The 12,387-nt window shown below is 40.7% G+C and overlaps 2 protein-coding genes across 2 annotated transcripts; both read right to left on the minus strand.

Moving 5' to 3' along the window:
- Positions 1 to 7,953: 7,953 nt before the first annotated feature.
- LOC103127102 (olfactory receptor 11H4-like) lies at positions 7,954 to 8,886 on the minus strand. The gene has a single exon (XM_007538012.3). The coding sequence runs from the start codon at positions 8,878 to 8,880 to the stop codon at positions 7,954 to 7,956; it is 927 nt and encodes a 308-aa protein (XP_007538074.3). The 5' UTR covers positions 8,881 to 8,886.
- A 2,350-nt stretch (positions 8,887 to 11,236) lies between these two features.
- Positions 11,237 to 12,175, minus strand: LOC103127113 (olfactory receptor 11G2-like). Its single transcript, XM_007538021.2, has one exon. It carries the CDS (start codon positions 12,158 to 12,160, stop codon positions 11,237 to 11,239), a length of 924 nt encoding a protein of 307 aa, XP_007538083.1. The 5' UTR covers positions 12,161 to 12,175.
- Between the last annotated feature and the right edge of the window lie 212 nt (positions 12,176 to 12,387).

Genomic DNA, 12,387 nt, shown 5'->3' on the forward strand with positions numbered 1-12,387 from the left:
AAGAAATTTAAAAAAGTCAATATTTAAGCCAAATCTTGAAGGAGATAGAGTTCCCAGCTGTGACCATAGACTGCAAACACAGACTGACAGGGACTTGTAGATTACACAGGCTCCTGTGCTAAATATGAAAATATATGGGCTCTGGGTCAGATAGATGTGGCAAATGATTAATTGCAAATTACATATGTGGGAGCTATTCTTGGCCCTAATCCAGCTTTCTAGTCATATTCTCAACTCTGACACCATCTTCCCAGATAATATTTTTAATCCACCTGCAGTGGACTATCAAGCTACAATTATGGGCCCCTACTGAAAATAGATTTCCTAGTTTCTATCAACCCTAAAATCCCTATCTTCCCTCTTTCTTTCTTTCTTTCTTTCTTTCTTTCTTTCTTTCTCTCTCTCTCTCTCTCTCTCTCTTTTAACAGTCCAAGAAGTTTTATTGATTGCCTTTTTGATCAGACAACAAGAGGTAATAGTGTTTTCTTTGGGAGTTACCTAAGCTTCTTGTTTTTTAAAAAAATTTTTTATTTATAAAAAGGGAACATTGACAAAAACTCTATTTCTACTTTGTGGTTCCTGTTCATTAAACATTTTTTTCTGCTTTTTATCTTACTGCATTTTTTCAGGTAGTGTTATTTTGTTTTGTTTGATATGCGGCATTTTTGGTTTGCACTTAGTTAAACTTTCAGGAACTAAAACTTGAGGCATAGAAAAATCTTGAAACCAGGGACCAGGTGGTGGTATACTTGGTTAAGTGCTCACATTATAGTGCACAAGGACCCAGGTTCAAGCCCTTGGTACCCACCTGAAGGGGGAAAGCTTCAAGAGTGGTGAAGTAGAGCTGTCTCTCTCCCTCTCTACCTCCCCCTCCCTTCCCAATTTCTCTCTGTCTCTATCCAACAATAAATGAATAAAATAAATATTTAAAAAATCCTGAAGCCAAGGCCTCATGGACAACACAGTTGGGTGGGGATTGGAGCTGGCCTGAACAGGAGAAATTAGGTTGAACTTAGCTTATGACCCAACAATACCATTCTTAGGCACTTATCCAAAGGACAATCAAACATTGATTTGAAGGGACGTATGCACCCATATGTTTAGCTGCATTTTTCTCAGTTGCCCAAGAGTGGAAGAAGCCTAAATGTTCATTGGAAGATGACTGGTTGAAGAAATTATGGCATATAACTTTTTTTTTTTTTTTTAATTTTTTTTTTGTAATTTTATTTATTTATCTTCCCTTTTGTTGCCCTTGTTGTCTTTTTTATTGTTGTTGTAGTTGATGTCGTCATTGTTGGATAGGACAGAGAGAAATGGAGAGAGGAGGGGAAGACAGAGAGGAGGAGAGAAAGACAGACACCTGCAGATCTGCTTCACCGCCTGTGAAGCGACTCCCCTGCAGGTGGGGAGCCAGGGTTCAAACTGGGATCCTCATGCCGGTCCTTGCGCTTAGTGCCACCTGCGCTTAACCCGCTGCGCTACCGCCTGGCTCCCTATGGCATATAACTTATGCTATTGTGTTCTTTGGGAAAAAAGGAGCTATAGTTGACTATACTTAGTGAAATAAGTAGAGATCTGCTGGGCCGGGCTAGCTTCTTGGGTGGGAGAGAGACGACTGAGCTGGGACGCAGTTCAATCTTTATTGGAGCGGGGATGCAGTGCAAGCTAGCTAGCTCTAATCACAATCCTGTCCTATATATATATCTCCTGAGGCGGAAGTGTCAGGAAGAAGAAGTACATAGGATAGGGGGTGGGGAGAAGGAAAAAGCCCACGAACCAGTGGGGATTAAACCAATGAAAACAATGATTATGTAAATAGACCACAAAGTTAAGCAATACAAGCGAACCTAATGTGATGATCAAAACAGAAGGTCTTATAAGCAGAATTTAGAAGCATACCAACAGAGATCAAAGACAATATCTGGTTGGTTTCATTCATATGTGGAATCTAGGGAGCTGATACACATGAACTTGAAAAAAAAAAAACAGAAGCAAACAACTATTTCTAAAACTTTGTGAGGACCAGTGAAGGCAGAACCATAGAAGTGAATAAAAATGGACAAAATTATAGAGATATAAATACTGAGAACCATAGTTCTCATAATTATCTTTGGGAGACTGGGGGCACAGAATTTCAGTGATGGGTGCAATGTGGAATACATACTGTAATCTTACAATCTTGTAAAGAACAAGAAAGAACTCTTAGAAACTGACAAAAATATGATAGCTGAAATTAAAACACACATACACACAATAGAATGAGAAAAAAAATGACTTGAACTGTTTCACTTATCTGAGAGAAACAAAGAAAAAGGACACTTAGAAGTAGTAATAGTTGTAGGTATGACTTCTAAAGGAAATAAAGGGGCCAAGTGGTAGCACACCTGGTTAAATGCTCACATTACACAAGGTCCCAGGTTTAAGTCTCTGGTCCTCACCTACAGGGGGAAAGCTTTCTGAGTGGTGAAGCCGGGTTTCGGGTATCTCTCTGTTTGTCTCTCTATCTTCCGTTGCCCTCTCAGTTTCTCTCTATCTTGAAACAGCCTGGGAGTATGCACCAACCTGTCAATGGTCATGTCCAGCAGGGAAGCAATTACAGAAGCCAGGTTTCCACCTTCTGCACCCCAAAAAGTTCTTTGGTTCATACTCCCAAAGGGATAAAGAATAGGGAACCTTCCAGTGAAGGGGATGGGATACAGAACTCTGGTAGTGTGAATTGCATCAAATTGTACCCCTCTTGTCTCATAATCTTGTCAATCATTATTACATCACCAATAAAATAAAATAAAAAATTTTTAGAAAAGGAAAGGAAGGCCGAATGATAGAAGTGAATAAAAATGGGAAAAACTATAGAGACATAGATAGACGACAGAAAGATGATGAAGATAGGTAGGTGATAAATAGACAGATAGGTGATAGATAGATAGATAGACAGACACATAGGTGATAGATAGATAGATAGATAGACAGACACATAGGTGATATATAGATAGAAAGACACATAGGTGATAGATAGATAGATAGATAGATAGACGGAAAGATGATAATCAATCCATATCTCTGACTTGGGAAGAATGATTGCAGTTTTTGGTGGAGAGGGATAGGAACACAGAACTCTGGTGGTGGGAATGATGTGGAATTATACGCTTACTATCTTATAATTTTGCAAACCACCACTAAGCCACTAATTAAAAAATAAAGGCTTGGAGAGAAAAAAAAATCTGCCAGAGCTCTGCCAGCATTTAGTATGCTAAAGCTAAATTTAAAAAGTCAAAGGAATGCAGTCAAGGAATCATACTCCATGATTCCTGCTCCTGTGCCTTTTTGAAATAAGGAAGCACGTTCACTGCTCATGAAGCTTCCCACCTGCAGACAGGAAATACCAACTTAGGTCCTTTCTCACCATCGTGCACTGGAATCATCACCCAAACCAGCAGCTGTCTTCCCCTCTTTCCCCAGAGTCATCAGCCCAGCCCAGGCAGACCTGGCTCAGCCTAGCCTCCAACACTCTAGCTGTAGCATTATTTGAGCAAATACAGCCAAGGCTGCTGGTGTGTGTATGGGGTGTTTGGCTTAATAGCCTGATCTCCTTCCTGGATCTCCTCCTCAGCCAGTGTGCCCAGATACACTGCTTTGCTTCTGCTGGATGTGCCATTCAATACTCCCTCTCTATCCTCCTCCTTTCTCAATTTCTCTCTGTCTGATCAAATAAAAAAGAAAGGGGGGGGGGTGTATGCCCTTGGGAATGGTAGATTCGTCGTGCAGACACTGAGTCCCAGTGATAACCCTGGTGGTGAAAATAAATAAATGAATCAATAACCTGTATTGGGTGTAGTCCTGCAAACATCCACTATGGAAGATTAGAAATGGTGCCTATGCATCAACAACTGTACTGTATGCAACCATTAACCTCCCCCATAAAATGATTTTTAAAAATCAAATTCCTCTCTCTCTCTCTTTCAGTCTCTGCCTCATATGGTTTTAGTTTTCCTCTTATTTTATAACATAATTCATACTTAGCCCCTCTGGTTCATTTATAATGCTAAGTTTTTGTTAGTTTTTATGAAGGAAGTGGTATACAAGGCGGTTGTCTTGGGAGCACAATTTCACATCCTTCTAAAATGTGTATTAACCCACCTCACTCACCACCAAGGTGCCCCTTTCCCTCCCAGAGAAGGGCATTCAGTTCCTTCTTCTCACAACAACCTACAGTGATAAACTTTTACTTTCACTAATATGAAGTGACATATGATGAATATAGCAGTCAAGAGCACTACAAATTCACTCTTAAGTTCAAAAAATTTCTCTAGGAACATTCGAAATTCAAAAAATGACACCATACCTATGGACATCTAATTTTTGACAAGAGGGGCCAAACTCTTAAATAGGAAATGGTGTTGGAAAAACTTGGTTGGAATGTACAGAAGAGTGAACACACAAAAGTAAACTCCAAATGTTTCAAGGACTTGGGTGTTATACCAGAAACTATCGAATGCTTAGAGGAAAACACTGGCAGATCTCTTTTCTATCTAAGTTTTATGAGCATCTTCAGTGACACAAGTCCAACTGCAAGGAAGACAAAAACAAAAATAATTCAATACCACTGCATCAGATTGAAAAGCTTCTGCAAAACAAAAGAAACCACCACCCAAAGAGACCTCTTACATAATAGAAGATCTTTACACGACATACATCAGACAAAAGGCGAATAACCAAGATATAAAAAGAGCTCACTAAACTCAGCACCAAAAAGCAAATGACTCCATCTAAAAATGAGGAAAGGATGTGAACAGAGTATTCACCACAGAAAAGATCCAAAAGGCCAATAGGCATGAAAAATGTTCCAAGTCATTGGTTATTAGAGAAATACAAATAAAGGCAACAATGAGATACCACTTCACTCATGTGACTATGTCTTAACATCAGAAATGATAGTAACAACAAATGCTGGAGAGGTTAAAGGAGTAAAGGAACCCTGCTGCGCTGCTAGTGGGAATGTAAATTGGTCAGCAGTCTGGAGAACTCACAGAAGGCTACCCTATGACCCAGCAATTACTCCGGGAATCAAACACACCCACCCCAAAAGATCTCTGCATGTTTATGTTCATAATAGCACAATTTGGAATAGCCAAAACCTGGAAGTAACCTAGGTGTCCAATAGCAGATGAGTAGCTAAGAAAATTACTTACACACACACACACACACACACACACACACACACACACACACACACACACACGGTGGCTTTTTCTATCTGTTCTATTTAAAATGCCATCATTCCACACTTCCTGCCTTCCTTTTTTTTTTTTTTTTTTTTTTTTTTTTTTTTTTTTTTTTCAATTCATGAAGGTTTTTATTTATTTGTTTATTTATTTTAAATTGGAGACATTAACAAAACCGCAGGATAGGAGGGGTACAACTCCACAAAGTTCTCACCACCAGATCTCTATATCCCATGCCCTCCCCTGATAGATTTCCTATTCTTTATCCCTCTGGGAGTATGGACCCAAGGTTATTGTGGGTTGCAGAAGGTGGGAGGTCTGGATTCTGTAATTGCTTCCCCGCTGAACATGGGTGTTGATTAGTCGATCCATACTCCCAACCCGCTTCTCTCTTTCCCCAGTAGGGTGGGCCTCTGGGGAAGAGGAGCTCCAGGACACACTGGTGAGGTCATCTTTCCAAGGAAGTCTGGTTGGCATTCTGCTGGCATCTGGAACCTGGTGGCTTTAAAGATAGTTAACATATAAAGCCAAACAAATTGTTGAACAATTATGGACCTAAAGGCTGGAATAGTGCAGATAAAATGTTGGGGGTACTCACTGAAAACTATTGTGTACTTTTGCTTTCAGGTATATATTTTTCCCTAGTTTATGGATACATGTGAACATGTGCTCTATCTCAGGGGACCTGGTCTATATCTAGGTTTTGTGGCTTTGTTAGGAAGTGAACCACCTGGAATGGAATTAGAGAATACTATGAAAGGAAAGGTCTCACCCAAGTAATGAAGCTGAAGGGCTGTCATTCCACACCTGAAGTCTTTGGACACAGTCTGAAGTGAAACATGCTGAGGTGGCACTCATTGCATTGATAAGGTTGTGATCGATGGATGCAATATTATTTGATACGAATTGAGAGAAGTATGCAGGAAAGTGCACCCCACCCTAAGGTTCCAGGACTGGGAGAAATATAGGCTCTATGGTGGAAATGTGAGGTCCCTGCTGTCTTAGGGTTCAAGAAGACAATGGATAGTTATTGTTATCATCACATTATTTGGTAATTGGGTTAACTTTGAAAAGTTCCTTTTTTAGGGATTGCTGTACAATACCCAACATCTTTATATCTGTGCCACCAGTTGCTTCTGTTCTCTCTGGTCTAGGTTTTTTTTTTTTTTTTTTTTTAATTTTTTATTTAAGAAAGGATTAGTGAACAAAAGCATAAGGTAGGAGGGGTACAACTCCACACAATTCCCAACACCCAATCCCCATAACCCACCCCCTCCCCTGATAGCTTTCCCATTCTCTATCCCTCTGGGAGCATGGACTCAGGGTCGTTGAGGGATGCAGAAGGTAGAAGGTCTGGCTTCTGTAATTGCTTCCCCGCTGAACATGGGCGTTGACTGGTCGGTCCATACCCCCAGTCTGCCTCTCTCTTTCCCTAGTAGGGTGTGACTCTGGGGAAGCTGAGCTCCAGGACACATTGGTGGGGTCTTCAATCCAGGGAAGCCTAGCCAGCATCCTGGTGGCATCTGGAACCTGGTGATTGAAAAGAGAGTTAACATATGAAGCCAAACAATTTGTTGAGCAATCATGGATCCCAAGCTTGGAATAGTGGAGAGGAAGTGTTAGGGAGGTACTCACTGCAAACTCTAGTGTAGTCCTGCTTTCAGGTATATATTTTGCAGTAGTTTATGGATACGTGTGCACATAAGCTCTCTCTCACAGAAACTGGTGTATATCTAGGTTATGGGACTTTGTTGGAAAGTGAACTACCTGAGATGAAATTAGAGTGTACTATTAAAGGAAAGGTCTCACCCGAGTAATGAAGCTGAAGGGTTGTCATTCCACACGTGAAGTCTCTGGATACATTCTGGGGTGAAGCATGTTGAGGTAGCAATCGTTGCTTTGGTTAGTTTGTGATCGGCAGATGCAATGTTGTTTGGTTTGGATTGGGAGATGCATACGGGAAAGTGGGCCCTATCCAACCTGCCTTCCTTTACTTTTCCTCATGTTCCTTTGTAGATAGTTTTGTTCCTACAGTATTTGGATGCCTAGAACATAACAGGTTCTCAATAAATCTTTGTTGAGTGAAATAATTACTATTTTAGCTCATGTTAGCAAAGATTTATTTATTTATTTATTTATTTACTTATTTATACCAGGGCACTGCTCAGCTCTTGCTTATGCTGGTGTGTAGGGAACTGAACTTGAGACTTTGGAGATACAGGCATGAAAGTCTGTTTATATAACCATTATGCTATCTACCCTAGCCCTAATATTTATCTATGTATGACAGAGGGAGAAAGAAGCAGAGCATGATTCTAGAATCTGTATTTACTATAAATCATTAATCCCTCCAGTAAAAAGTGGAACATCTTCAGTAATTCTTTGGCTAGGTCAGTGATGATTCACTTGAGATAACTATTCTTATAACAGATATTCTTATGAATGTGCAATTCAGCTGCTTCTGGGAGAAAAAATACATTTATATTCCATGGAGTGGAACTTTCCCTGGTCTTGGAGTTATTCCCATTAAAATATGGTTGTTACAGTTGGATTATAATATGAATCAACTTTTCTAGGTTAGTTGAAGAATAAAACACAGAGGAATCCTATTCAAAAACCACCTTTTCAAAGTGTACACTGGAGGATTAGCAGAGGTAAATAAACTCTTTCTTAGTCATTCTGTATCTCTCTGGATGGTGGTTTGCTTAGTGTCTTGTAGGTTAGTTTAGACTCATTCCATCTTTAGAACTTTCTTTAGTGCAGCCTTCATCTCCTTGTTTCGTAAGGTATAAATCAGAGGGTTTAAGAAAGGAGTCACCACTGAATAGAACAAAGTCATAATCTTCTGAATTTGAGCTGGATTTTCAACTGTGGGGGTCACATACATTACCAGAAGAGTTCCAAAGAATAAAGATACCACTGTCAGATGTGATCCACAGGTGGAGAAGGCTTTCCATCGACCAGCTGCTGAAGGCACTTTTAACACAGCAATTAATAAAAAGAGGTAAGAGCCGAGGATGTAGAGAAGAGTGAGGATGATAATAAGGGAGCTCAGGATATAGAAGATAATCTCAGTTATTGGGGCTGGAGCACAGGATAGAGCCATCAGTGGTTCCATGTCACAAACAAAGTGATCAATGGTGTTGGGCCCACAGAAAGGCAACTGAGAGAGCTGAACAGTGGAGACAGAGTAACTAAGGAACCCAAATACCCAGCAAAGAAACATCAAGATGTAGCAGACTTGTTGGGTCATGACTGTTGGGTAATGCAATGGACGGCAGATTGCGAGGTACCGGTCATATGCCATGATGCACAGAAAATATGCCTCAGTTGTACCAAGGGAAGTGAAAAAATAGAACTGGAGGAAACATTCTACAAAAGAGATGGTTTTTGTTTCTGAGAGGAAATTGACTAACATGCTGGGCACAGTTGAGGTGATGTAGCAGATTTCAAGAAAAGCAAAATTTCCTAAGAGGATGTACATTGGTGTATGGAGCCGTTTGTCCAGCCTCACAGCACAGATAATAGTCCCATTTCCCATTACAGTAAATACATAGACCAGAAAGAACAGTGAGAAGAGTAGATTTTGCATTTCCTGACAACTAGGGAAGCCTAAGAGGACAAACTCTGTCACAATTCTTGCTGCCGAGTTGTTCATGAATTCCAGGGCTGCAGAAAAGACAGAAAAACACCATAAAAAACCTGTTTATTTTCATGAAATACTTTCAGTTAGTTCATGCAAGGTGCCTATATTGATTCTTTGATAGTTGAAAAGCCATTGACTCTTAATTCTTATTTAAAAGCTTCCAGTCAGCAATCATAGTGATACTAAATTTCAGTAAAATTGGATTCCATCGCCAATAAAATGGAGATTCCCCTGGAGCAAGCATATTTGTGTAGCTGTCTTAACAAATTATAGCTATACCAAGACAGGAGGAAAAGTTACTTACCATTCATGATAGGATTGAGTGCGGACAAATTTGGGGACATACAATGAGTCTGTATTTTCAAACTCCTCTTTTTCCTTTACATGGAATTAAAGGCTAGGGGCCAGGCCCTGAGTATCTTAGATGTACAAAATTAACTGCTAAAACTCTCTTCCTGAATTACTCAGAAGAAAATTATAGCAACAGGCTACTGTTGCTTGGCAATAAACGATAGCCAGTGGAAATAAACATCCAGTTAGGCGTGAGTGTCTCAGTAGGTTGATACATTCATCCACCACTACTTCATTCCCAGATGCTCAGACCTTCATTGTTCTTGCCCAACAGGGATTGCAACAGGTGTGTTTTATATATGAGTTGCTTTTACTTCAGACTGACTAAAGCAAGTGGGACTATGAGCCTCATGAGATTTCAAAAGGAGCTAAAACTGGTTGAAGAGGAAAGTATATTGTTAACACTCTCAAGAGTGCAATTAAAACTTTATCTTAGAATTTACTGTTATGTTTTCTCCCCGCCCCCTTGGGCTGAATATAAGAATCTCAGGTGTCCTTTGTGTAGCATTTGTGTAGCCATCCCTAGTTTTGCTACAGTTTTGAGTAAATTGGCTCCCAGAGTGAAGTCAGTAGTGAGATGTCTCTGTGAATGTCCAGAGGAGGAGCAGTGGTAGGGGACGATGACCAGAGGGCTCTGAACTCCAATTCCATCAGGACCCCAAGACCCAGAGAGAAAAGAGGAAAAAAAGAACAGATGAGTGGCTGAGAAAGCTGTGGTCTATATACACAATGGAATACTACGCAGCTATTAAGAACAGTGAACCCACCTTCTCTGACCCATCTTGGATGGAGTTAGAAGGAATTATGTTAAGTGAGCTAAGTCAGAAAGATTAAGACGGGGGCCTGGGGGCTGGGCGGTAGCGCAGAGGGTTAAGCACATGTGGCACAAGGCTCAAGGACCGGTGTAAGGATCCTGGTTCCAGCCCCAGCTCCCCACCTGCAGGGCAGTCGCTTCACAGGCAGTGAAGCAGGTCTGCAGGTGTCTGTATTTCTCTCCCCCTCTCTGTCTTCCCCTCCTCTCTTCATTTCTCTCTGTCCTATCCAACAACAAACAACATCAACAATAATTATAATAACCACAACAAGGCTACAACAACAAGGGCAACAAAAGGGGGAAAAATGGCCTCCAGGAGCAGTGGATTCATGGTGTAGGCACTGAGCTCCAGCAATAACCCTGGAGGCAAAAAAAAAAAAAAAGATAAAGACAAGTATGGGATGATTCAACTCATAAACAGAAGTTGAGAAAGAAGAACAGAAAGGGAAACTCAGAGATCAGAATAGGACTAGTATCTATGTCTATACCACCCTGAACACGCCTGATCTCATTTGATCTCAGAATAGGACTAGAAAGCTGGATCAGGGTAGAGAATAGTTCCCAAACTTGAAGAAAGTATATAAATATAACTTAGGTTTACCATGTCAATTTGGCCCAGGGCCCATATCTATTCATATTTAGCACATGAGCTGTGTAACCTCTGAGCCCCTGTCAGTCTGAGCTTGAAATCCACAGTCACAGCTGGAACACTCTTTTTTAAAATTTTTATTTATAAAATGGAAACACCGACAAGACCATAAAATAAGAGGGGTACAATTCCACACAATTCCCACCACCAGAACTCCATATCCCATCCCTTCCCTTGATAGATTTCCCATTCTTTTTCCTTCTGGGAGTATGGAACATTCTAGGCTGCACTCATTTCAGGCACAGTTTATTCGAGGGGCAGAGTAGGCGGACCCAGCCTTCCTTTCGAGAGTGGGGCAGCCCCTACCAGTGGTAGTTCATAGTGAGGGTATGGTCTTGAAGAAGCCCACAAGAAGCAATGGGAAAGATGTTGTCAGAATATAAATGTTACAGAGGCTGTTACAATTTTGTCACAGACAATAGAAGCATACTTTCAGGTGATTCTGGTTTTTCTCAGTATTAGGATGAAAAATTATTTGAATAACTAGTATTTTAAACCTGAAAATAAGTTAAAATATGAGTCTAGTGGTCCAGGACCTTTCTTATGAGTACTTTTTATATTCCCAAACATTTCTTCAAGGCCTTTTTCATGTCTTTGTTCCTAAGACTGTATATCACTGGGTTAAGGAGTGGAGTCACAACAGAATAAGACAGTGTTACAATCTTCTGCATCCCAGCTTCGTGCTCAGATGTTGGGCTTCCATACATGATCAGTACTGAGCCATAGAAAAGAGAAACCACAGCCAGATGAGATCCACAGGTGGAGAAAGCCTTTTTTCTCCCAGATGCTGAAGGCACCTTGAATACAGCTCTTAGAACCAGGGTATAGGACCCCATGATGAAGACAAAGGGAATGACAAGGGGTAGAGGACTCAAAGTGGAGAAGACAAGTTCTATCACAGGAGCTTTTTTGCAAGTAAGGGCTAGAAGGGGACCTGGATCACATAAGAAGTGGTCGATAACCCTGGATCCACAGAAGGACATTTGGGAAATGAGGATGATAGGAACCAAGAACCATAGGAAACCAAGCACCCAGCAGCTGAGTACCAGATTCTTACAGAGATGCCTTGTCATAATGGTTGGGTAGTGCAGCGGCCTGCAGATGGCCAGGTATCTATCAAACGCCATGATAGCCAAGAAAAAGCACTCTGTAGAACCCAGGGAGAAGAAAAAGTAAAACTGAAGAAAGCATCCAGAGAAGGAGATGACCTTGGTGTCAGAGAGGAAGTTGGCCAGCATATTGGGGACAGTCGAAGTGACATACCAGATCTCCAGGAAGGAGAAATTGGCGAGCAGGATGTACATGGGTGTGTGGAGTCTCTGATCCCAATACACAGCACAGATGATAGAACCATTGCCCATGAGGGTCAGGAGGTAGACAAAAGCAAACAGCAGGAAGAGGAGAGACTGTCCTTCCTTGGGGCAAGGGAAGCCCAGGAGGATGAATCCTGTGATGCTGCTAAAGTTGGAGGTTTTCATGTGTTTATGAGCTGTGAAAAGAACATTAAATCCTGCATAATTATGTATAGATACATGATACCCAGATTTATACTGAAAACAGCCTAAGAATTAAAATACAAACAAATCATAGTTGTGACAACAGTCTTGTAAATCATCACCCATTCTCAATAAATTGATTAAATAAAAATAAAGTCAAATAAATAAAGGAAATAAAGGTGAATCCATAGTTTCTTTTATTCTTTACA

This window comes from Erinaceus europaeus, chromosome 16 (genome assembly GCF_950295315.1).
Source record: "Erinaceus europaeus chromosome 16, mEriEur2.1, whole genome shotgun sequence".
In the NCBI taxonomy this organism is placed as follows: domain Eukaryota; kingdom Metazoa; phylum Chordata; class Mammalia; order Eulipotyphla; family Erinaceidae; genus Erinaceus; species Erinaceus europaeus.

Coding starts and splice junctions, on each gene's coding strand:
- LOC103127102 (XM_007538012.3), bottom strand. CDS start 8,880: ATGAACAACTCGGCAGCAAGAATTGTGACAGAGTTTGTCCTCTTAGGC.
- LOC103127113 (XM_007538021.2), bottom strand. CDS start 12,160: ATGAAAACCTCCAACTTTAGCAGCATCACAGGATTCATCCTCCTGGGC.